Source organism: Hermetia illucens, chromosome 5 (assembly GCF_905115235.1).
Source record: "Hermetia illucens chromosome 5, iHerIll2.2.curated.20191125, whole genome shotgun sequence".
Taxonomy (NCBI): Eukaryota; Metazoa; Arthropoda; class Insecta; order Diptera; family Stratiomyidae; genus Hermetia; species Hermetia illucens.
In genome coordinates, this window is record NC_051853.1 from 115,605,231 (window position 1) to 115,632,373 (window position 27,143).

General features: G+C 38.5%; 1 protein-coding gene across 1 annotated transcript in view; it reads left to right on the forward strand.

The window, feature by feature from the left end:
• Positions 1-21,393, forward strand: part of LOC119656947 (rapamycin-insensitive companion of mTOR) — a 32,016-nt gene extending 10,623 nt beyond the window's left edge. Inside the window, exons 2-20 of the mRNA XM_038063660.1 lie at positions 1,481-1,679; positions 1,745-1,931; positions 1,992-2,350; positions 2,409-2,562; positions 2,618-2,927; positions 2,998-3,201; positions 3,256-3,569; positions 3,688-3,864; positions 3,916-4,124; positions 4,179-4,279; positions 16,598-16,791; positions 16,851-17,014; positions 17,080-17,412; positions 17,470-17,591; positions 17,648-17,871; positions 17,929-18,149; positions 19,217-19,552; positions 19,611-19,699; positions 19,811-21,393. Of these exons, the coding sequence (XP_037919588.1) occupies positions 1,481-1,679; positions 1,745-1,931; positions 1,992-2,350; positions 2,409-2,562; positions 2,618-2,927; positions 2,998-3,201; positions 3,256-3,569; positions 3,688-3,864; positions 3,916-4,124; positions 4,179-4,279; positions 16,598-16,791; positions 16,851-17,014; positions 17,080-17,412; positions 17,470-17,591; positions 17,648-17,871; positions 17,929-18,149; positions 19,217-19,552; positions 19,611-19,699; positions 19,811-21,033 (5,120 nt within the window). The 3' untranslated portion in view covers positions 21,034-21,393. The remainder of the gene's footprint in view (positions 1-1,480; positions 1,680-1,744; positions 1,932-1,991; positions 2,351-2,408; positions 2,563-2,617; positions 2,928-2,997; positions 3,202-3,255; positions 3,570-3,687; positions 3,865-3,915; positions 4,125-4,178; positions 4,280-16,597; positions 16,792-16,850; positions 17,015-17,079; positions 17,413-17,469; positions 17,592-17,647; positions 17,872-17,928; positions 18,150-19,216; positions 19,553-19,610; positions 19,700-19,810) is intronic.
• The last annotated feature ends 5,750 nt before the right edge of the window (positions 21,394-27,143 follow it).

Sequence of the window (27,143 nt, forward strand, 5' to 3'; positions counted from 1 at the left end):
TTGGCATTCTTATAAATTTGCCAATTAGCAGGCGTTTTATCGTCGAGAAATTTGTGGTAGAGGCGTTTCTTTTCACGGACCTTCATTTCAAAATCATCATTCCAAAGCCAAGTATCTCAGTGGATGTACCGCTTACCCGGCTTGATGACCCCGAGAGTTGCAGAGGCCGCTTTGTGGATCGTGTCTTTCATTTGGTTCCACGATTCTTCTACATTCGTAATGGTCGGCAATCGTATGAGTGAGATCGTTTCTTCTTTCTTCTCACCAAATCGCCACCATTTAATACGCGCTAGCCAGTGCGTTCCGCACTCTGTTTTATCGATGGCTTAATTCGCAGGACGGCAATCAACGGCCGATGTTGAGGTGCGATGGTCTCATAGGGAGCGACTTTGCAATCAGTGACGGTGGTAAAATGTTGGCGTCTTATGAGAATATAATCGATTTGCGTTTTACTGTTTTCACTATAAAATGTAGGAAGATGAGACAATTGTTTGATGAACCATGTATTCATAAGTACAAGGTCATGGGTGTCCGCAAAATCGATTATACGCTCGCCACCCTCATTGCGCGCTTCGAACCCCTTTCCCCCATGGCACCTGTTACCGTCTGCCTTTTCACCCACATGACCATTAAGGTTGCCGGCAATAATAATATAGTCGTCAGCAGGCACGTGACAAGTGTTTTCATCGAGAAGTTGCCAGAAGGCATCTTTCTCGGCATTAGGTCGACCTGTCTGTGGTGCGTACGCGGTGAAGAAGTGAATAGTGCGATCAGCTGATATAATGGTGAACTTCATCAGCCGATCATCAAATCGTTCGACTCCTTTAATGGCATCGCGGAAATCCTCTGAGATGGCAATGCCAACAACATATTGAGTGTGTGGGTTACCAAAATAGAAAAGTTTATAGCCATTTTTATCGAGTTCGCGTTCAATGTCGCAGCTTTTGGCACCAGACCATCGAGTTTCTTGCAGAGCGCAGATATCAATGCGCCTTTTCCGAAGGGCTCTTGCGAGTTCCTCAGTCTTTCCAGTTAGGTTTAGCGTGCAGACGCGTATTTGCTTTGTTTGTTTTGTTCGGACTAACTTGCTTACGTCCTGACGCATGGCCCATTTCTCGACAGCACCGGGGCCCGTCCTGCCGCGTCGACTAAGGTGGACGCCCTAGCATTTCTCCGAGGCTTGTAACTCAATCTGATCATCATGTTTGTAACGACATTGTATGCATTTTCTTGGTCGGCTTGTCGCGGGACCTGCCTCCAAGAGAGATCAGGTTGAATTTAGCATAGTAGAATAACTCCAACTATACTCTATTTATTTCTTTCCTTGATCTCAGCATTTTATTTTGATTTTACTGAGGATAGTACAAAGTATATTGCCCCAAACCCTCCTCCTTTACCTGGGCTTGGGACCAGCATATTATGTTAATAGCATAGCGGAGTTAAAAGTGTGGAATTTATCATTAATGTGTATAATTTACAGGTATTCAATCTCCAGATGATTATTATCGATTGGATTTAAAAAAAAGTAGCATTGAGAATGCTTACGAGATATACTCAGCACTTTGTGCAAGTGATACATCAGAGAGTAAACGTTTAAGTTTATTGAATGCTTTCGCAGCATTATTTGAACAGAGTTCTCAAGAGGATATGGGATTTACAACAGAAGAACTTCTTTTTTGGTAAATTTAATTTTAAATGGGCAATACTTCTATTGAATCTTCAGTTAATCATGTCTTGTTTGCAGCATAAGTGCATCTTTAGTTCATGCATTTGCACAAGTTAGGGCTGCTGCATTGCGAGCTATACGACACCTTCTGCGAACACCTAAGGATATTCAAATATTTAATTCATTGCAACTTCCCCAGCTCGTTTGTCGTAGTATAGATATTCTGTTGCAAAATGAGGAGGAACGAGTTCAGGCACTAAAATTGGTAAGAGCATTAAGGGTATTTTTGGGATATAGATGTTATTTAACGAGTTTGTTAACCTAGGTACGGAAAACATTGGCACTTTCGCCTGAACTTACAAGTCCGGTGATAGTTCGATGTCTTGTAGCTTTATGTGAAAGTGGAGTTGAAGATGGCGATCGTATGTTGCGTGCATGTTTGGCAACACTTTGCGAATTTGGCGTTCTTAATCCTACGTTATTTATATTGTGTGGAGGCGTTAGTGCTATAACGCGGAATGTTCTCGAATGTCATAGTCCGCGAATAGCGGAAAGTTTATGTGGCGTGCTGTTGCATTTGCTAGAATGGCCTCAGACTAGGAATATAGCTGGGGTGCGATTAGACTGCCTGGCGGCTCCTTATTGTGATTTTACCTATCGACTTGGTATTATGGATAAAAACAAGTATGTACATATAATTTAATTTTATATATATTTTTCTATTTATTTAATGGGATTTTAGAGATGCTCGGGAATTACGGTATACATGCAGCCGTTTAGCATTACTATCAGTTCTACGCAGTTGGGCTGGTACCATAGAATTTTGTGATCCGCACAAGCCGTCGGGATTGAAAGCAATAGTCGATGTGCTTTATCTTAACCAATTAGAAGTTAGAGTAAGTTGATTTTTTTAATATGAGATGTTCACTTCAACTTTGAATTTATTCACAGAAAGCCATCCTAGATCTCCTTTATGAGCTGTTAGGTCTTCCACAACCAATCTGGACGGACGAATATTCAGTTGCTCTTTCAGCAGTAGACCCATCTGATTTCCAAGATGCTTGGAGATTAAATGATGGCTTTGTTGCGTTGGAAGGTAGATGCATTCTCCCAAGCCTTGCTAGCCGCGTGCCAAATATTTGTGAACAGCATTTAGCCTTACTACTTTATTGTTTTTTGGAAACTGGACTCATAAACGCTTTAGTGGAAGTAATTGTTTCTAGTGACACATTTTTGTCTGTTCGAGCAACAGTTCTTGTTGGTGAGTAGTAACCATGTTATGAAATACGTATGTATGTTTGTTAATTTAATTTAATTTCTTGGTTTAAAAGGAAAATTGCTTCAACTCATGCATACACACCTTCCTGCGGACATATGTAGCATAAGTCCTGCTTTGCCAACGTTAATCACATATGCAACACAAGGGAATCCACAGGCGCATGCAGCAATTTCAGCTTTGCAGAGTTTACATCAAATGTTACAGAATAGACCTGCATCATGTAGCCTGTTTCTTGACAACATAATTCAGAGCGGAGGTAGACGAAATAATAAAAAAGTAATATTTGGTGATGACATTTGTATGTTTCCAGCATTGATAAATTCTAGAACGTTTCGAAGAGAAATCAGTAGTCAAGAGAATTTTAATATTTTACCGCCGTTGTTGGGGACGCTAGAGCGTCGACGGCACGATTCATTCTCATCAAGTCACAGTGGTGGGGAAGACAGTTCAACTTCGCAATCGCAGTCAATGAAGCGATCAAGTTTGCGTTCAAGACGCCGTTTAAAATTGCTTCACTTTTTTGATTCGTTGAAAGAAATTGAGCGACTCATTAAAGATTCAAATGTGTTGCTAAACAAAGATGGAAATACTTGGGATTGGGAGATCATTATTGCAATATTCAGGGTAAATAGAAAGTGTACATATTTTTATAGCAACACAAAAGGAACAATTGACATAAAACGCAAACTAAGACTAATCGAGGTAAAATTAAAAATTAACTAAAGTAATTTGTTTTTGATAGTCAGATGCAATTGGAAAGTTGGACGACATGAAATGTCGTTTCATTCGACGTCTTGTTCTCTACTTCAAACCAAGTAGCAATTGCTTTTCTCATCAAGATTTATCGCACGGTCGGCATATTCCCGCTTTTGTAACGGCTGGTTTAGAGCTAATTGATTGGCTTTTACAAAATCCAGAGGTAAATTCTATTTTGGATATTAAGAAAAAAATGTGAAATTGAGTCTTTTAGTTGGAGTATATGCGTTTGTTAACCGATTTGTTTGCGGATATAAATAGTCAGCTGTTTGCAATAAGTTCATCGAGAAGTGCCCATGATTGCCTATTTAGCCCAGAGCATATGCGAAGCACGATGTGTCAACAATATTTTCTATTCATTGGCCGTATGTGCCGTTATGATAAAGGAATAAGCATTTTGACGAATACAGCTGTGTTCAGACAGTAAGTACATTCACCAAACAATTGGTCGTTAAATTAAATATCGAATCGTTTCAGGCTTGAAAATTTAGTAATTTCAACAAATCATGTGTGCTACGTTAAATTGATTGTATCTGGGTTAGAATATGGGCATAGTGTGTATGCTAGACGAATATTGGGTAAGTTTTAAGTTATAATGAAAATAAAATGTTAATAGAAAGAAAGATTTTATTATCGGTTCAATTCGAGCCTGCGCTAACCAAATGGGATTTAAACCTAAACTTTAACTTTCAACAAGAAAAATAACTACTTAAATTTCGGGAATTATTCCAGTTCTATCGAACTTATACTCAATACAATAGTGTTAATACTAATTAATTAAAATGAGGACTACAGCACTTCGTCCTCGATACATTCTCTGGGGTGAAACTTTAACACATTTTTGATGTCTCTGTGATCTAATTTGTGATTATTACATCATACAATCATCCAACCATATTGAAAACTTTTCGTTTTTAAGGTTTTATGGAGACCAAAGCCGTGGGAACACGTAACCTGGACGATCGTCTAATTCAAATCTATAGAAATACTCAGGATAACCTTCACTCCCTAATCTCCCTTTGCTTTCTCTATAACAATTCCTTGATAGCAAGGATTAGCCTTTATGTTCGGTGTACCTTTTTTGTACATTCCTATTATTGGCTGTTACCATCTGTTTATAAATTCATACCTTTTCGCACCCTTTATTTGTGATGATGCTGCTGCATCATCCGAGACCATTCTGAAAGCAGAACAGATATTTGGAGCTACCATTCAGCAAACTAGTCTCGCACTATAAGCTTTACAGAAACCACGTAGCACCCTTTCAGAAACTGACTGTGTATAGACTAATGAGGAAGTATCACATTAAAGTAAATAGTCCACCATTCTAAAGACTATTTCCAAAAAAGAACTATATCCAGTTGGAACGTTTTTCACTGAATACGATTTTGTTTTTCAAGTTCATTCCTATGCAAAACAATAGATAAATATTATATACTGAAACTGTTTGTTGTCCACACTAAACCTATATCACGTCATGAACATATAAAGTGGACTCATCTGAATTGCAAGCATGTGAATATCTTATTTTTTCTTAGCTGTTTTTTTAATTAAGTGTATCAATTACTGGAGGTAGAAACACATATGTATCTATATGTATATCGTAATGGAGTTGCGGGTAGTGTCCAATTTAAATAGACATAATTTGCTAAACCGCGTTATGAGAGAGAGAAGAACACGAGAAATAATTGAAATTGAAATTGACCTCCTTTTCTGCCTTTTGTCTCATGATGAAAATAAATGAAATATTTGTCTTTCTAATTACAAATAAATAAGGACTTTATTAAAAACTATGTAGACAAAGATATTTGCAGGCACTTCTGCTTATTACAATTGACGGGCTGAGCGACTGATAAATCGTACAACTTACTTTTATTGATGTGAAGTGATAGTGATTCAGAAACATGGAATTTTGCATGGCAGACAAATTTTATTAAATGCAGCAACGGCAATTTCTACATTGTGGAAATTTAAGGTCGTTGTGCGTATCATATGTCATATCAACGTGAAACCTAGCTTTTGCCATGTAACAACGTGCCTTTGTTATTCAAAAGTTTTTGGCATGTAGCAACTCCCTTTTGTTATTCAAAAGTAAATCTCTCATTTTTTCCTTTTGGTCAATTCCCTTTTACAAAGTTAAAGTAGAAAATTTTCGAAAATATTTCAAAATGTTTACAAATATTCTAACATTTTTTTTTCAAACAAAATGTTAACAGGTTTTACTCTGTTTTAAAATTTCTCAATGATTTACTGAAACATTTTTTGAATAAATTAAACCTAAAACTACCATTAACGAGTGCTCAGAAGCTGTAGCTTCTCCCCCACCATACACACGCACACCATTAACGTAACATCTCGTAAATAAATATAAGAAAAGGATCAAAATGATAATCCTAATTAGTGAACTGTACCATTTGTGTTCTATAATAAATTCAGGTAGCGATTTTATACCCAGAAATTTATTTGTTCGACTACTTCTGCTGTTAAAACCTTTGGTTCATGGATGTTAATGTCAATTTGTTAATTTTTACTTTATTTTGCTTTATATTTTTTAATTCAATTTTGTAAGAGCAGTTGATAATTCGATTTCTTAGAGAAGCTATTTCCTCTCCTTTCCTAGTAGGTGTATTCCGGGTCGATTGAGAGAGAGATTGAAAGTTACTTTATTATTTATGAATTTGGTCTCTCCTATATGTTTAAAATAGGTTCCAGGATGATCTAATTTCCTGATCTTCAGCGCACTGATTCTGTAATATATTCTAGTGATTCTGTAATTCGCTATCCCACTTAATATCCTGTTTGTTAAAAGTTTTGAACTTATTTATAGAGAGTAATAGTACTTCTGGAATCTTTTATAACAACACTGTTAGTATCTAATTTGCTTATTTTATAAGGACCTATCCACGTCGGTTTCAATTTATCATTTGATATTACTAGATTTTTTGCTAGGTTAACTGTTCTATTTCATAAGTGATATTTTTTCATTTCGCTTTGCGATCGTAACGCTATTTTGATCTCTTTTACTTATCCCACTTGTTGCCCATCGCACTTCATCTAGTATTTTCTAAACGATTGGTAATAAATCCTACTTTGTCTTCTGAAATTTCATTGAATTTTGAAATCTTGAATACATTGGGTTTTATACCAAAGTGTAAGTCGGGTGGAGATTCACTCGTTGCACTATGAAAGGATTGGTTGTAACAAAATAAAGCTGCAATTAACTTAGTGTGTCAGTCTATGCCTTCTTTTAGCTCGTCTATTGTTGTATCCAAATATTCATCAAGCCTCACGTTCTACTGTTCCATTGGTTTGCGGATGGTGAGCGGTACTCGAATTGTTTCAATTCCCAATTTCTTGCAGAGTTTACGTAATGCTCCATGGTTGCATTATCAGAGAGAAATTCCATTAATACTCAAAAGTACGAAATCCAGTGTTATAAAATTGTATTCATTACTATTTCACCACACATTGCCTTCAATGGCGCGAATATATTTCGTCAAATTGTCTTGAATTGTAAGGTTATGGATTGAACCATCCTCTTGTGCGGCATATTTATAATAATAATAATCGTTGGCGCAACAATCCATATTGGATCAGGGCCTTGAAGTGTGTTAGAACACTTCATTCAAGACCGTAACGGTACCCTACAGAACACTGTAGGAGGCAATGTGGTGAGCATTGCGCTTGCCCGAGATTATTACCCTGATTTGACTCAGGCACTCATTCACAGCTGAGTCGACTGATATCCGACGTCAAGTCACCGGCGAGATTTGAATCGCGGCCTTCCGTATGACAACCACTCTAACCACTGAGCTATCCGGACACAGGCATACTTATTAGGTCCTACGATATTTATTGAAATACGCTGAAAAGGGTTTCTCTTCAACTCATTAATAACCATTAAAGTATCCGGATGGCGCTGGGCTGTCGTAGCGGAAGGTCCGGCGCCAACGATTATTGTTATTAGAATAACCTTGATGGTCTTATTCTGGCGTACTGTTTGAAATTTATGGCAATGCTCGTAGTTTCGTATATAATCTGATATATCTTTATGAATTCCAAGTCAGAAATCTTCTTTTTCTTCAGCCTTTGTCCCGTTCACAAGTGGGGTCGGCTCGTCGTGATCGGCTTCGCCATTTGGCTCTATCGAATGCCTGATCTGGGTGCAATCTCGAGGCTTTCAAATCCCCATCCAGCGTATCAAGCCACCGTTGCTTAGGTCTGCCTTTTGGTCGTTTACCATCGACTTCGATGTTCAGACCAATATTTGCAAGTGAATTCTCGTTTGCACGAATTGCGTGACCATACCATCGAAGACGCCTCTCTCGCAACTTTTCCACGATCGGTGCAACCCCATAACGATCGCGGATATCCTCATTTCGGATGTGATCTAAACGTGTGACGCCACTAGTCCAACGTAGCATCTTCGTCTCCATTACCGCAAGATGTCGTTCATTGTCTTTTATGGTCGGCCAACATTCAGAACCATAGAGAGCGACTGGACGGACGACATTGCGGTACATTGGGCAGATCACTGCCGCTGACAGTGATTGTGCCTGTTTCATGGGGATCGGTCGTCAAAAATTCAGTTTTGTTTAAATTCAATCTGAGACCGTGTTGTATGAGGCGATCATTCCATTTTTGAACAAGTTGCTCGAGATAATTTTTGCTATCAGATGCTAGGAAAACATCATCTGCATAAAGCAGTGTGTAGGGCGCTGGACGTTGGATATCCCGTGTGACGGTGTCCATAACAAGGACAAAGAGGAGTGGTGAGAGGGCACTTCCTTGATGAACTCCAACAGAGACACGAAGCGGTTTTGATACACCCGCCATACTTCGAACTTTACTTTTCGGATCGTGGTAGAGCAATTGAACCCAGCGCACGAGTTCTTCTGGTACTAAGTGTTGTCGTAAAGCATACCAGATGAGTTCTTGTGGCACACGGTCAAACGCTTTCTCCAGATCCAGAAAGGCAATGTAAAGAGGGCGATGCTTCTCACGGTGTTTCTCCATGAGTAACCGCGCAGCGTGTATTGCATCAGTAGTTCCGCAGTTCTTGACAAATCCGGCTTGATTCACGGTTATTTCAACGATTTGGCGAATACTGTTGTCAAGAATGCGTTAAAAAATCTTCATGGTATGGGAAAGTAACCGGATCGGACGGTAATTTGAACATTCTGCTGGGCTACCTTTCTTTTTCCATATTGGAACAGTGGTACTTTCTTGCCAGTCAGATGGTGTTCTTCCTTCCTGGATAACCCGGTTAAAGAATTCACTGAGCCACAGTGTTGGGTCCCAGCTCTTCGCTTTCCAGAGCTCTGATGCGATGTCGTCGGGTCCTGTTGCTTTCCCCGATTTCATTTGTTTTATTGCCTCCTCGACTTCAGTTGCGCTGACTGGTGGAACTGCTCCAAATGTCGGCAATGATTGTGGAAGTGGAGGATGAGCAAATTCTTCAGTTGAAATCTGCTCGAAGTATTTTCGCCATCTATCCGTCACGGCTCGACGATCAGTAAGTAAAGTATCGTTCTTGTCATTAACGCAACAGAAGTGTTCGATATCCTGTGTGCGTTCATCACGGCTTTTAGCAAGTCGATACAGATCTCTCTCGCCATCCCGAGTGTCCAGTTTATCGTAAAGATTTTTGAAATGGTTCGCTCGGGTGACAGCGACCGCTTTCTTTGCTTCCCGGTTGGCATTCTTATAAATTTGCCAATTAGCAGGCGTTTTATCGTCGAGAAATTTGTGGTAGAGGCGTTTCTTTTCACGGACCTTCCAAGTCAGAAATAATTTTCTCTAACCGCTTTTTCTATCGCACTGATTCCTCGATGAGTTCCGATATAGCTATTGTGATGATTTTTGATGAGTTTCACTTTATCCACTACTATAATTTTTTTCTGCGGTATGTAAGTTGTTCCCTTTTGATTTCTTTCTCTCTCCTAATGCCTTTGGAGTAGAATCTATTTCTTCCCAACGTAGTTCTGGGTAGTGTAATGGGTAGTTGATTCGGTGTCCCCTTTGTTAGTTTGGTCTCTCTCGTCTCTGCTTTCTTCACAGTTTTCGACAGTTGTTATCATCATATTCCTATTTCCACTTAGTTCATCTGTTATGTAGTTTTCTTTGCAGGGAATATATTCAATTTTGTAACTATATTGTTCGAATATCGTCCTCTTTGGAGATTCCTTGTCGACTACTTGGTTCTTTCAAATTTTTAAGCCACTGCAATGGTCGATGATCGGTTTTAACCGTAAATGGAAATGAAGTATTTCGTTTCCGCTGGGTTTAAAGATCTCGACAGAAATTGTATCGGTAGATCCTTCCCGTCGTACCCTTGACTAAGTATGACTCCTTCTTTACACCTTCCTCCGTTACAAGATGTTATAAGTATGTGACTTCATTTCGTAGGAATTCGCATTTGTCAGGCTGCGGTCTTAAATTATTAACTTTAATTCTTTCAAATACTTCTCTCAATTTATTGTTGTAATCTTGAAGATCGTAGCCATAGACGAATATGTCGTCTAAGTAGACAAAATACCTTATCCTTGAAGTCCTGACAGTACGCTATTCATCATGCCTTGAAAGCATGATCGAGCGTTTTGAAAGCCGAAGGGCATATGTTTGCTTTTATTGTTCTTTAATGTCCGTATAGAATGCTGAACGTTGTTTTTGGTTTATCAGATTCCTTTACCAAACACAGGGGTAAGGTCAAGTGCATTAAAGTACTTGGCCTTATCCAACTGGTATATTTCCGAAATATTCGGCGGTGAGTATTTGTCTACATCTATCTTACAGTGGGGTTATTGACTCTCCTCTAGTCAATGACTACCCTCCACTTTGTTTTACCTGAAGCATCTTGTTTCTCTGGTACTTCCCACAGACGCGAATTCCATGGGGAAATACTCTCTCTAATTGTATGCACTATTTTTCAACATTATTTTACTCGCTCTTCCAACTCTTTTTCGTGTATTTTGGGGTACCTATAGATCTTGAAGTAGACTGATTTTGTTCTTTCTATCGTATCTATTCAATGTTCAGCGACTTTGGTTAGATTTTTCGGATTAATTTTACGAAAAATAACCCTATATTCATTAATGATATCGTGCATCGATTCCTTTTCTTCTTTGTTCATATGTTTATCGCGGGTTCAAATTTTGTATTATATCCTCCTGAATTTTAAGTATTTTTATTTTTATAAACCTGCATACGACAGGCGATTCTCCTGGATTGAGTTTACTAACTGGAACTTTTTTTGTCTCGTCAACTACTTTAACGCTGTTAAGAACAGTGAGGCTCTTCGTCTTAATTCCAGGTACGAGAACCTCTTCGCCTACGTTACCATTGACGCTGACGAAAAGTAAAAGTTCTTGTCGATTTGGGACCTCGAAGTTGTCATTTTCAAGTTTCACAGTAACATTTCCGAAGGTGAGAATGTTCTCCTAGCGCGTTGTGCTTTCTCAAAAAACCCATATTTAAAAGTGCCCCAAAGTCCTGTAAGACAGATTTCACAACTTTGTGAAACTCAACTTCATATGTTAGCAATGAAACAATTGGCTGAAGCTTTACCGATAGAGTTTGCGTCCGCACCGTTTGTTTCTTTAAATTTAATTAACTTGATGTTTATAGGCATTTTCTTCTAAAATCAGTCTAACGTCTGCCTCTGTTTCAATCAACGCGTTAATGTAATCATCATTTATTTTAATAAAAATATAAAGACTTTTAGTAATTTCCCTTCGAATTTCTAAAAATTTGCTGTGTGTTGTGTGTTTGTTGCTGCGCTACTTTGCTCTGTCAGACGCCTGATCTCGATGCAGTTGGGGAGCTTTTCAATTACCTTCCATTCATTTCGGATGTAATCATGGCGTGTTATGCCACTAGTCCAGCATAAGAGCTTCCATTATCGCGAGACGCCGCTCATTATCTCTTATAGTCGGCCCAACACTCAGAACCATAGCGGGCAACAGGGCCGACAAGACTGGGTAAATTTTGGAATTGAGATGTTCGTTGAAGTTGGATATTCCATGCGACAGTATCTATAACAAAAACAAAGAGAAGTGGTGAGACGGTGCTTCTTTGATGGACACCGACGGAACCAGACAGAGCATACCAAATGGGTTCGTGTGGCACACGGTCAAAGCAAATGCAGATCCGGCGATGTTTTTCACGGTGTCTCTTCATGAGCAACCCGCAGCGTGTATGGCGTCAGTAGTTCCGGAGTTCTTGATAAACTCTCTTCACTTTTCACAACTCGGATGTGATGTCGTCAGGTCCTCTTGGTTTCTCCGATTTCATCTGTTATATTTCAAAAGAGCAATAAAACGAATAAAATCCAAGTGTGATTGGCGTTGATAGGTGGAATTGCTCCAAATATCGGCAATGCTTGTGGAAGTGGAGGTTGAACAAATTCTTCAGTTGAAACTGTTCGAAATCTTCTCGCTATCTTACTTACTTTTTCCATATATATGTGGAAGACTATGGGCCCGAGTGGAAATCATTCCTGCTCTAGTAATAAAAATTCGGAATATACAGGGGCGGTAAAAAAAAATAGCATTACTGACTTCATAAACTGTGAAAAGACAAAGGGTGAACTTCAAAGTTTGATTGAAACTAGAATATAGTGATAAAATTAAGTCAATATTTATAGCAAACATGAAACGACAGTAAATTTGTATAAAAAATTTTAATCGAAAAAAATTAAGCAGCATTTATGAGTTGGGTCTAGAAAACGGCGGTAAAAACCATGGCAGTTCAATATTTCGTCCAACAATAAACAAAGACCAAATAATGGTTAGGTGCAATATATTAACAAAGAAAGTTTCAATATTTGGTTGTGTCCTTTGATCTCAATAAGTGCTTCGCAATGATATTTCATTGAGTCCAAAAGTTTTTATCACCTTTCAACAGGGATCGCCTTACAGGAACATTCTATTACAGTCCAAAGTTTACTATTATTTTTTGGTTTTTGATTTTAAACAGCTTGTTTGTCGTCGAAAGACCTCTCTCTAAAGATATTCTATAGGGTTGAGGTCAGGCGAGTGACAAACCGCTCCTTTGCGGCAATTTTTTGGATAACTGTCCTGCTGGTGGACATATTTAAGAGGGATTTTGTGTTTAGTATATGAAAAGATAACCCCCTTAAAAAATGTCTGCATAGACATTTTGATCGACGGTGCTCATGATCCGATATATTGGACCAACATCATAGTAAGAAAGGCCGCCCTATATCTAGCAACACGATGCTGGCTCCTCCATCGTACTTAATCGTTTTTGTGGTCAAGCGAGAATCCTATTCCTAATTCGGCGGATTTCGAACGTACTGTCTCCCACCAAAAGACGACTTTACTTTCGCCCATCCGTAATATAGTTATCCATTTTTAGATGGACCTTACCTATGTTATTTTGCATATCGAGTTCTTTTTGTAATATGTGTTGCTCATTTCTTGGAAATCAGTTGTTCAAATTATTGTGAACTATTTCAACTCATGCCTTCAATTTGAATTCCTCTTTTATATAAGTTGCATACAATCACCGACTTTTGTTCGAGAACTCCACGATACAATTTATGCTCGAAAACCATAAAACCCGTTTTTGGAAAAAGAGTTTTGTTTTTTATATTTGATTGCAGTTGCAGCCATTTTGATTAAACAGGAAAGTGAAATTTGAATATTTTTTTATGTTTTATCCTCCGCGCTTCTCGGGAGTACAATATGGTCCACGTCTGACTTTTTTAAACAAAAAACTCGATTCTATTGCCCCTATTATCAAACATGGTAAAACTTATTGTTTTGGATACAAACTACGTCTATTATAAGGAAAAATAATAGTAAAATAATGCAAGAAACTTCCCGTTGCCCGTTCCCGTAGCACTGAATAGCCACATTTTGTCAGAAATTATTTTTTACAAATCTACTAAAGGGTTGGAAAGGCTGGTAGGTTGGTTCATAAGGGATACATACATTCCTAGATGGCCACTTCAGTGGAAGCAAAATGCCTACCAGAAATACACGCAAACAGCATTTCATGAGTGCATGGCAAAAATTCAGACGGCGATGTCCAAAAAAAAATACGGCTCAGGCGCATTCGAGGACATGGATGGTGCCTTCAATTATGCCTCATTTGCGGCTATTTTTGGCCCTTGAAAGCAGTATGGAATTGATTCGCTTCACATGCTAGGGTGGAGAAAAATTCACATGTTAATCTCACGGAAGTCTATTGATGCAGGATGTCTTAGGGGCTACCTATAGTGTGGGGTCCTCTCTCCTTTGTTGGGGCTCCTGGCAATGAACACTATGCTATGATTCTTCAAGGACACAATTATATTTGGACGAGCATTCGTGGACGATCTAACCGTAATAATTATCGGCAAGTATACGGATACAGTATGTAATCACTTGAGTGCAATTCTGTAAGTAATCTACAGTTGGTGCCTTCGTAATGAACTACGATTAACCCTAGAAAGATTGCACTAGTTGAGTTCACTAGAAACGTTAGGTATGGCAGCTAAACGCTACGCACCCTATCAGTGGTGGAAATCTAGCTGGTACAAGCAGTGAAGTATTTAGGAGCAAATTTCAACTTTAATAGTCTGGAAAAGTCAAAACTATGCAAGACGAGTTTTTTGGATCCAAATAAAGCTCCAGGATATGACCTAATCACGGAAAAAATGTTGAAGAAACTTCCGGGGATCGAAGTCACTCACGTTACTCACATATTCAACGCAATTCTACGTCCCGCCTATTTCCCTAAGGCTTGAAAGGTTTCATAAATTACACTTATTCCTAAATGTGGGAAGGACCAAACGCAGGTTGCATCCTACAGGCCCATAAGTCTGCTACCTATCCTCTCAAAGGTGTTCGAAAAACTACTATTTTGAAAAATCTCACCACACCTAGTGGAAAACAAAGTGATTTGTCAGCACCAAGTTGGCTTTCAAGGGAAGCATAGTACAATCGAACAAGTTCACAGGATCGTCTATGCGGTAAGGAGTGTACTCGCAAATAGAAAGTACTACTCACCGGTCTTTTTATGTTTGTGTTTGTCTCCAATTGGTAAAGAGTGTATAGTAATTGGTAATTCTCTCGAGAAAAGTACTAATTTGATGTACTATAACTTTGTTGATTTTAGTACCATTATCGCATCATATAACAAAGTTATAATAGGTAGAAGTTCTCTTTTGTGCAAAATTATTGCAATCTTAGACTGACCGTCAGTATCACTCTAAAGTGAACAGTCCGAGATATTCAATACATAAGCATTACGGGCAAGGTAGGTACAAATGGGACAAATATATACGAAACTTTCATTCCTAAAACGCTGAAAATTTCCGGTTTTCGACTTCTTTTTCTTTAGCCTTTGTCTCGTTCAGAAACGTGGTTGACTTCTGGTGATTGTTTTCGCCATTTTGCTCTGTCGAAGGCTTGATCTGGATGTAATCGCAAGACTTTCAAATCCTCATTGTCGAGCATTACGTGTCTGTACCATTGAAGACCTTCTCGCAATTTTTTCACGATCGTTGCAACCCCATTTGGGATGTGAAAAAATCGTGTTACGCCATTAGTCCAACGCAACATATTCGTCTCTATTACCGTAAGGCGCTGTTCATTGTCTTTTATTGTCGCCCAACACTCAAAACCATAAAGGGCGACATTAGATTAGATTTGAGACGTTCGTTGATACGTCGAACACAGAAAGGGAAGAACATCAATTGTGGAACGCCACTTCATCTAGGTTGCGCTAATGGAAAGAATTTCATAACGCAGCTCTCCATTGGCTGATAGCATTAATCCGAAATATTTAAATCGTTCAGTTCTAGCCAGGTCACTGCCACTGACAATGATAATGCTTGATTTATGGGGATCGGTCTGTTATATCCAAATTTTTTTCTTTTTTTACTCAGATTTCGTCTAAGAAATTTTTGCATTAAACGATCATTTCCTATTTGAACAAGTTGCTCGAGATCAGTTTTGTTATGAGATGCTCGGGAAATATCATCTGCATAGAAATATAATGTATATAATTTAGAATTTGTATATCCTTTTTAAAATGATTGGCTAACGATTTCGTCTAGTGCCATCAGACGCTTTCTTACCTCCGCCCTGAAAGCAGCGGGACCGAAAGTAAATACAGGTGGCAATTACTCCTTTATGTATAGTCGCAGACACTACATGAAGCGAAATTATTTTGTTTGAAAATTAAGGGATTCCTAAGCCCGCATAACTTCGCTTCGGTCTAGTTTGGGTCTGAATATAAGGCGGTTTTCACTTAGTTATAATTTGCACTCATGTCGTGTTTGCGATTATTCATAAAGGAGCGATTATCACCTGTAACCCCTTCGGTCACGCTGCTCCCAGGGTAGAGATGAGGCAGCATTTGATTAGTTGCCCCTAACCACATCGAAACCGTCAGTCAAGCTTTTGAAAATTTGGTTATTTAGCACAAAAATGGGAGGGGTCCATGGACCACAAACCAATTCACGCTGAACGTGGAGTTTTCAATTATTTAAACAAATATTTTTTTAAGTAAAAAACCCAAGACATTCGCTCAAATGCTTCGTTCAGTGAGATAACACTATATGCTAAGGAACATTTTTTAAAATTCTGATTTCGGATGGTCCATCGCAAACCATTCCCAAAAAAAGTTATAAAACAGCTGTAGATTCGTCATTTTTTACAAGTATGTCACATTATGTCTTAATGGATGCTGGTAACCGCTTTTTAATAAACATTTATTAAGTTGTCGAAAAAAAATCGAGAAAAGTCGCCATTTTATCCATTGCAACTTAACCCTTTAATAAAATTTGTTATGGACCGTAAAGTAAAGTCAGTCGTGTCTATATTATTATCGAATAGATATTAGATTTGACTATATTTGATAATAATCCAATACTTTAATTTCAGAAAAAGCATTGGTTTCCTCGAAAATTCGTGATGGACGCCTATATGCTACACAATTTATGCTCGTTCTGTTGCGAGCAAGAATTCCTAATTTTGAAGTATGGGGCTTACCGATGCTAATTAACCAAACGAAAGATACTGAACGTTGTGTTGTGCTAGCAGCATTGGAAATTTTAGATGAAGCTTGTCATGAGAGGGTAAATTATTTATTTCGACACTAAATCGTCTGCGATTTTCATTATCATTTATCTTGCAGACCTACCTTGAAGAAATAGTTAGCATATGGCCCGATTTCAAGCCACTCGGAGACATGGGCAATTTATTAATGGCTAGATATTATTCAATACCACGCGGTTTAAATCATCAGAAAGCGGAAATAGTAGACGAGATAGAACAATGGAAGAGAGAATATAATAAAAGGTGATTGTTTTTTGTTTCAACGTTCGTTTAATAAATATCCTTTTACGGTTTTTTCCACTTTTTAGATATGTTTTACTAGTTGAAGCAGACACACATGCTAGTTTAACATTACATACTAAAAACGAAGACGGATTCTACAGTAGACGAAATTGTTCAACTCGGCCAATAATGATTCCGCCAAATATCCCACCACATCTATATGGGCAGTTAATTCAAACGGAGCAAGGAACGAAGAAGTTAAAAAAGCATGGGGATCTTCCACAGCTTATAAGCATATTAACTGCAGCTAAATGTTCAGACGAAACAGAAAGCCTGGAATTAAAATCAGCACTTTGGGCTCTTGGCCATATATCGACAAACAGCGACGGTGTAGAATTTTTGAATGATCCTATTTCTAGGTAAACTTATTTGGAATTGAATTTGTAGATTATGGAGTTAATTGGCGTTATTTGCAGAGTATATGAGAAAATAATTGCTTTAACCAAATGTGATGTTTACTCCGTGCGAGCGACGGCGTTAAATGTATTAGGACTCGTGGGCAGTACTAACGCTGGTGCAAATGTTCTATACAAATTAGGTAAGTTGAATTAAAAGAAAGGTATGAAGATATGGTAATATTTTGTCTCTTGGTAGATTGGTATTGTGTTCGTCACGACCGTAATACTCTTTGGCCTGTTTGTCAACCAGAAGATTGGCTTACGAATAATCCGACACCAGTGAGACACCAGTACGAGGAAGTTCCCCCCTATAATTATACAGGTATTGACGAAAATATCAATGGATTTAACACCAGTAGCGATTCAAATTCGTTTTACTTTGACGAAAATGGAGATAGTAAAGATAGTAGTAAGGATGAGGTGAGCTTTCATTTACCAGTGAAAAACAGTTTATTTACATAATCGATCTGTTTAAAGTATGATGGACAAATTGGAAACAATTCACGGTCGAGAACACCGCCCGAGGCAATAACACGATTCATCAGGCACGTTCGATCGTTATCTGAATCGAAAACAACGGATGTGGTAAGCCTAATTAACAGCGGTGGTCATCATAGACAAAGGTTTAATTCTGGCACTGACTCGAATACCTCTGGGGTCAGCAGTTGTGAATCGGTTTTTGGTCGAAATATAATAGCGTAAGTTGTTTCAATATGATGAGAAAATCACCCAACTATATTTGCGAATACCAACGAGTAATTTAATAGTAAAAAGTTATCGCGGTCTTCAGGAATACATTTTTTTATTATTCTCTCAAGAGAATGTTTTACTCCACTGTTGTAAACTTACTCCTTGCACAGCACTAAGTTTGATGGATTCTAAAGCATTATCTCATTGAAAATTAAAATTAAATAAAAACAATAATGAAGAGTCTGTGTGGAGGCCCTTTACTCCGTAAAGCAGTGAACAGGAGACATACAAGGCCCTCCGAAACTCTTGAAACGCAGAGCTTTCTGGGTTACAATTGAAAATTTTGAATAGGTGTTGCTGCTTGCTGTTCACATAAATCAAAATGTTATAAACGTGCAATTGTTTCAGGAAACATTCCTGACTTCTATTTCGTTAGATTTGATCACCATTGATAATTTACAATTGAATAAAATGAAACATATAAAATTAATACAATGGAATAGACACGGCAACGGAACGGAACGCCCAGACATGCAGTGAGTGATATCCTATGTTGAGATTTAGAGGCGGTCCCGATACATGTAAAAGGGGGGTCTAAACATTTTTTTGACCAAATATAGTCGTCTGGGCTATCAAATGAAAGGTCTCGATTAGTACTTTGAGATTTGTTAGAAATACTATCCATATTGATATCCGTTAAAATTAAGTTAAAAATAGTATATTACCATATTCATTTCATACCTGAAGCGCCCACATTCCGGTTTCCCGACTTGTTTAAAATTATGTGCAATTATTCTGATTTTGGAGAAGGTTTTAATTTTATTGTTACATAGCTCTGAAGAAAAGAGACATCTTTCGCTCCCTACAGTGTATTGAGATTAAAAGGCCATCAATATTTAGCTTTTTCTGAACATTTTGAATTATTTTTTTCTCAAAATGGTGTACATGCGAATTTTTCTGAGTAAAAGTAAGGGACACATATGTAGTCACTTCTATAGTTCAGATATTCTCGAATTTCAAAATATTTTAATGACAGATAAAATGTCGACTTTTAAATGAATTTATCGAATTTCAGTGAAGTTCAGCAAACTCAACTGAGCCCGATACCAAGTACCTCGAATTTATTAGAACTGCCACTAAAATCAAGGAGAAGACGTATTACTCTGGCGTCTTCTGAATTTCGGATACAAGGGAAATTAAGTCCACAAGATATGCAGGGATACGCAACATTACGTTCGCTTCGAAAACATAGCCGGCCTGTTCTTTCGGAGTCAGCGGCAGATGAGTTGGCCGAAATATTCGATAATGATATCGAAACACCGCAACTTCGGCCACGGAAATTAACAATCAGCGAATCACAACGCAAAATTAAAGTCAGGAGTCTAGATCGCCATTCAACACAAATATTCGCGTATGAGCAATAATAACTTGATATATCGCATTGAGTTTGACATTGTTTTGTTTTACAGGCGAATTGACGAATTTCACGTTCCTTTACCAACGCTTACAACTCCTAAGTTCCTTAAGCAAACTGACTCGAAAGGGCCATGTTACTCAGGTGAGTTAAACATAATAACTTGCGTAAGTTCGTTATGTGTTACATAATCACCAAAAGATTCTAATACATGAAATAATTTACCCCATTCGTTGGGTATTGTTTCCATTGCAGGTATTTGTCTTCCTAAAAATATATTGGATTTATTTCCATTACGTAATCTCGGTCGAACCTATGTATCACATAATTTACAAGAATACATTGATATGAAAGTGAATATCTTAACAGCTAAATGTCAGCTGCTTTTGAATGATTTACTTAACGAAGGCGACGAGGGTTCTGTCAGTAGTTTATCTGATGTATCATCAGCTAGTAAACGGACTAAAGGAATTGGAAAATACAACCGGTTAAGCTGTTTGAATTGCTGCCGCTCGCTGCGGCTGGCAAACCGTTTGTACTCAAGAACCGATAGTGATATTAACATTTTTAAAAAGAAATCAACTGTAGGAAATCATAGTTCATCAGTTCAACAATTATCCGATATTTCATTCAATTCACCAGAGAGCATCCTAAGTGATGAAAGTATACCTGATCGGCTTACCACTAACATTCTACATCATGTGCAACGTATGGCCAATCCAGTTTGTAGTAAACAATCAAAACTCGCACTCCTAGAATTGAAACAAAAACACCCTTCTTCGTTTCAAGATGTCTGTCTCTATTCTGAAGTTTGTCGAGCTCTTGGACGAGGAACTTATCGCATGAATGCGCGCAGATTCCTGCAAGAGCTTTTCTTAGATTTGCATTTCGATAGTTTTTCTATTGAACCATGTGAAATTATTAGCAGTAAACGCAAAGAGACTAGTAGTTGTAATAATGCTTCGCTTGTGATAACCGAAGGTAGCTCAATGGCTTACAACAATGTGGCAACAGATTCGTCGGATCAATACTACCTTCCTATACCGTCACCAGTCATAAATAACGTGAAGACTCAAAAATTAGCTAGTGTTTATGAAACGAGTTTTGAAAATTTAAGCAATTCCCTTGACATGATATCTACCACTAATGTGAAAATAAATTCTTTTAAAAATCGAATAGATACAAATAACTCGGGATCGGATAGTGTTGACGGTGAACCCAATTCAAAGCATGAGAATAACGTGGAAAAGCGTCGACGATTCAGGACAGCAGATTCTTTAGATTTAAGTTGTACAGTAAACAAGTTTCCAATAACAAGGCGATGTACGCCACCTTCATCAGTGTTAACAGATGGATATTGTTTTAACGTGCCGGACTTATCAAAATCTGTATCCACGCCGACCGGCAGTTTATTTTGTGAAAAACGACTACAATCATCTAAATCAGAGGCTGTTCTATCAAAGACTAAGCAGAATTAATAAAAATACGGTTCTGTTTTGTTTCATTATTATTTTTACATAGTTGCATACCCACAATCGATGAAAGTTGTAACCCCATACACCTACCCTCTTCACTGTTGTTTTTCTTAGATATCTCTATTATTATTTAAGAGGCGCCAGATTCGCGTAAAACAAAAGTATATTAATGTGTATATATGTCCATTTATTCATGAAACATTCTTTTTTCGACGATCCTTTACTTTCCTTTTTATAATAATTTCTGTAACAAAGTTTGGCTATGGTTAATAATTGTTTCTTAGAGACCTGTCGCGTTTAAGCACGATTGAAATGTTTTAAAATCGAAATTTCACCGTACAATAAAAAAGCAAATTCATGATACTTGTAGTGTTTAATTTACTAAAAATCAGAGAAAGAATACTAGTGTCTGCGGAGGATTACCCCAGTTGGTATAAGACAATATATTTCATATCTTACCGACCGTGACGCCGTCAGCCAATGATTGAGGGGGTAGAGCGTTACCCTCTCGAACTCGTTGCTCCCGGTCATCATGGAAATGTTGTTTTCGGCTTTGTGTTTGTCTCGGCTGCTGTAAGCTTATGGCTTGCACAGCAATTAACTGTGATGATAATGCAACTGAAACGCAGTTTCATTGCAAATAAAATGTAGGAAAAAATAACAACAACATCGAATAGACTATGTGCATCCTCTGTACTCCACAAATGAGTGAACAGGAACCAAACAACTTATCTATGCTTATCAATTATTTTACGAATTATTCCAAAATTATTTACTTTGCCAAAGGCGGTGCCAAGCCCAATCGAGAGAAGAAAGAGCAGAGTCACTACAGTTTGAATTGCCACGTAAAACTTACGCGACTCAGGCTGTAGGTCGGATAGAACCCACTTGTTTTACTAGTGTTCAGTGTTAAGCTAGGGTAATAGATACCATAATAAGGTAATGACTCCCCATGTCAGTTAGGGCATACGGAGTTACCCAAAGTATTCCCCGCTTCTCTTAGGAAGCATTCGAATTTTTTGGCTAGCCCTCTGAAATCTCGATTTACATTTATACTACAAGAACTCTAATTTCACTTTGAAGGGGAGCTGTTTTTAGGAGTTGTCTTCTGGATATGTGACACAAGAGAGGTGCTAATACGGCCTCAAGGGGGATCCCCACTTGACGATTGCTTGCGCTATAGGGCGTTATAGGCCAAGGATATTAAACGTTAACGGTGAGCTCTATATTCATGACGACGATCAGCTTAAATGGTGGAAGGAACCCTCCACGATTTTATATCGTATAGTATTCAATCAACGTTTACCTCTCGCAGATGAAATGGCTATATACGAATAAGGGATTACTTCTCCGAATGAAATATAATTTCGGCAACCAATGCAGGCAAGGGCACTGGGCCTAACGGTTTCCCTCAGAAGTTGTTTACTCCAGAAATCCGCCTGGGATGTTTCTTTGCTAATCAAATCAACGCGTTGTGGATTGTGGTTGAGGCGGCAGATTTTCGACAGTGCATCTGGAGTGTCCTTCACAAAAGGAAGTTTCGGCAGAAAGAAAACGACGCAAAATTTCGCGTGATTCATCATTGTAAAATTCAGAAGGAGCGGAGCCCACCGTGTATGAATTCTATCATTGATATTATTCTTTGTTGTTATCGGCGCCTTTTCTCCCCGGCGGGGAGACTGACTAACATTAAGCTTTTAATTATTACACATAACCAAATTTTGCACAAAATTATCACAGGGCACGTGCATATGAGCATATAAATTGAGCTTTACCAGACCACTGACAGAATACACTTATATGTACATATATATGTATGCTTCCGAATTGAGACTATTGCAACTGAAAAAAATAAAAGTATCGCAACAAAGAGGCCGTTTCAGCATAGAATCTTTCTTTATTCGATCGAACAAACTTAAAAACGTGTCACTCTAGAGGGTTTCAATTTCGGTCGAATAAATTATGTTAGTCATCAAAGGGAGACGAACAGAAACTTAGTTGTTTTCAAAACGGATTTATCTGATGTCAGTACACAACCTTAAAAGCAGTCTTATCAATTTTGTCGAGATACCGAATTCTCTCATGGCCGTGTACAGTTTTACCCTGGCTATGCTATCATAGGCGGTCTTAAAGTCGATGAAAAATGGTGCAATTGATGTCCATATTCCAACAGTTTTTCCATCGCTTGCCACAGAGAAAGAATCTGATTTGTTGCTGATTTGCCTGAAGTGAAGCTTCTTTGGTATGGGCTGATGATGTTCTGGGCGTATGGGACTATCCGGCCCAGCAAGATAGCGGAGAAAATCTTATAGGTGGTACTCAGCAACGTAATACCTCTATAACTGCTGCACTGTGTGATATCTCCCTTTTTATGTACGAGATAGATAATACCTCTTTGACAGTCGTCAGGCAGTGATTCGCTGTCCCATACCTTGAGCACAAGCGCGCCTGGTGCGGTTGCTTCCTGTACTTTTCGAGTTCACAGACCTGTTGGTTCTCCCAGGCTTCCTTTTTCCGTCTGTGAAGTCGCTTCTCCGCTCGCCAGAGTTCGTGATAAGTCTCCGCACGCGCCCGCGTCCTTTGAGAATTCAAAGGTATGCAGCATTCTTCCGTTCCGTTGTTAGCTTACATTCATCGCCGAACTAGCCGTTCCGATTCCTTTTGCGGTTAGGGTCAAGTATGTTTGCTGTCGTATTTATGATACGTTCTTCAAGTGATTGTCAAGATCATTTGTTGATGCTTCATCTCCTCGTCTGTTGATTTTCCCTTATAGGTGTTGCGGAGGGCTATATTGTGGATGGCTTCAATGTTAACTCTCACCTGATTGTCACAGGGGATTCTGGGCGGTGTTGTTATTCAAGCTTGGAGCATTGTGCCAACGAGATAATGATCAAAGTCTATATTGGCTGCCCCACATGTTCTGACATTCATCAAAGCTGAGAGGTGGCGACGTTCAATCAACACGTGGTCGATTTGGTTGAGAGTGGTCTCGTGTGGAGTGGGCGCAGTTCGTTATCATTTGTATTTTGAAGTAAGTTATGGGAGCTAACGTATCGCCTGAATATAGGCTCCGTCCCTACTTGACTGTTGAAATCTACATCTATATGATTTTAATATCATATTTGGGACAGGCTTCGAGGGTCCGCTCAACTGCCTCGTAGAAGGTATCCTTCTCCAACTCTATAGTCTCCTCTGTAGGGCGTGAACGTTAATGAAGCTTATATTTTTAAATTTGCCTCGTAAGCGCAGAGTGTATAGCCATTCGCTTATGTTTTCAGAGCCGATAAGAGCAGGTTCCATTTTTTGGCTAATTAAGAAACCTACTCCGAGCACATAGTTTCCTGGATGGCTACTATAATATATGGTGTAGTGACTCTTCTCCAGGAGACCGGTCCCTGTCCAACGCATCTCCTACAATGCATCTTCTGCAACGCTGTGATATCAGCCCTATATTGGGACAGGGAATCGGCTAGCTGCTTGACAGCTCCATCTCTGTACAGGGAACGCACGTTCCATGAGGAAAAGCGCAAATGGTTATTTCGTTTACGTTGACGGGTTCGTCGTTGTGTTGTTAGTCCAGTTCGTGGCTCCTTTTTTGGCTTTGTAACAGGTTATTTTCCATTTAGGGTTATCAGTCATACCGAACCACTAACCGGGAGGACTAGTTGGTACAATTTGTCACGTTTTTAGGCGCGGGAGACTCGTCTTCATCCTTCTTCGTCTGCAGTTTTTCGTTAAGAAAGAATTCCCCACGTGAAAGTGGAGATAGGGTTTAGTAGTAGAGCAGTTGGTGTTGGTTCAACAGGCTTTTTCCAGGTTTAATGCGCCATCGTGGGTACCAATCCACGTTTCGCCTTGGGACCTATACTACCCTTCGACCACCGACACTACTACCTAACATTTCAGACATTATGTAATTCTTCCATATATTTATTATGAGAGTGTTCATACAATTTTGCTGGACACGGAGCACCTGCTGTTGGAGTTTGGCAAAATATGAACGATTGCTTGCATTCTTAATTATGTATGAATTGAAAAACATGCATAAGATGAACACGAAACCTTCATACCTGAAACTTTCAACTTCTATTCTAATTACAATTTTGCTGGACACGGAGCGCCTGCTGTTGGAGTTTGGCAAAATATGAACGATTGCTTGTATTCTTAATTATGTATGAATTGAAAAACATGCATAAGATGAACTCAAAACCTTCATACCTGAAACTTTCAACTTCTATTCTAATTCTGCCACAAATAATTATGGATTCACTTGATCACCTAAAATTCGGTGGATTCCAAGATTCAGGTTTACCGTAGGCGCCGATTTGCGTAGTTTAATAGTTTTTTCTGAGTTTACTTGCCACTTTGGGAGACTTGTGTGATTACCATTTCTTCCGTGGCTGTCTTTTACCAAATCCCTTTTACGATTGGTGTGCTGTAAGTAACTTTGTTGAAACGCCCTATTATGTGGAGGGAAAAAAATTTAAAAGTCTCCTTTGGATATGAAGATATTTTTTATTTTTAATTACAAAAAAAAGCAAATATTATACAATAGACCCCCGCCTTATTTTCACTAATGACAGAAATCACTTCTATGGTGCAATGTAACAAAACTCTCAAACACCGTTTTGGAAAAAAATGTGGTTTTGAAATTATCAGCATTTCACCATATTCAAACAAAGTGAAATACCCGCACCGTGTTGTGTTACGTCGCAACTCGAATCAAGAAACTTCAATAGCCCGACAACTGGCAGTGATTCATAAAAATAAACTGTCAATATTAATTTCCCGGGTGAAATGCTAAGGAGGACGATGAAATATTGTTTCATGGCTTGCGGCATAAATAACTTTTCCAAAAAACCGCAGAAAGCTTTGTCGGCTGTCCTGAAAAAAAATTTTCAGAAGAAATGGATCATCATCGTCCGACAGAATCCACTTTCTTTGAAGTCAAGTTTAAATTGTGAGGATCATTTCAATGTGTGTGTTAACATTTTTTAAACTTTAACTCCAATCTTAACTGGTAATATACGATTGCGTTAGAATTTTGTGTCACTATTATTCAAATTCAAATCAAGTCACAAAAGAAGAGATACCGCAGAATATTCGACGTGCCCAAGATTCGAATCCTTCTCAGTCCAAATCCACTTTTTAGCGGTCTGGGAATCTTTCAGAAACGTACGTTTAATTGTCGTTCAGGTAAAAATGTCAGAATTTGTAACCATTATTGGCGACACGTAAAGTAAACTGAAGGATTGTCTATTCACGCACCAATTTCCCAATTTCCTGTTAAAAATTGATTGATTACTTGAAAAGTAACAAGTAACAAACACTAAACCGGATGCCTTCACATAGATAAGATTCAAGCTCGCTCGATGACGTGATCGTGTTTTCTTTTCCGCCTTGTGAGAATTCAATTTTTAAACCATTATAATTAACAAATGCGCGTTCCGAATTGAGTTTTTTAACGGATATCGCCATAAAAAATATATAGTCATTTTCTAACGAGGGGAGTCTATTGTAGGAGGGGATAATGACGCCAAGTATTTATAAATACGCTATTTACTTAGCGTTACAAGATTACGTGTGCGCTCGGACCTAAGCCTGCACCTGCTAATTGGTTTCACGTTCATAACATCGAAAGGAACATGAAGCTTGGGCTTTCTGCAAGATATTCTGGGATAGCAAAGTTAACGATCTCTCCATCCGATCTATTCATAAAACTTCCTAATGTTATTTCCTCCCTTAAGTAGAGTGGTCACTCTTTAGAAAAGTCAGTCTACACCTCCGGCAATTGAGTAACTTTTAGGAGGAAGATTATTTTACTTAGAAAGTAAAGTAATTAAAAATGTAATGGTGCTCGGGGTGTCTGGCTAGAATTCATTTTTTTTAACTTGTGGGAAGAAAGAAGGCGACCATCAGTGAATCGGAACCACAGTTTACAGCCACAAGTATGGACGAACAAAATTAATGGGCTGCTTAGAACTTTTTCAAAGATTCCTAGCTGTATCTGACCCAGTGGTAAAATAATTTTACTATTGATTGGATCAATAATCCAATTGGATCAAGGCCTTGAAGCGTGTTAGCGCACTTCTTTCAAGACCGCAACGGCACAC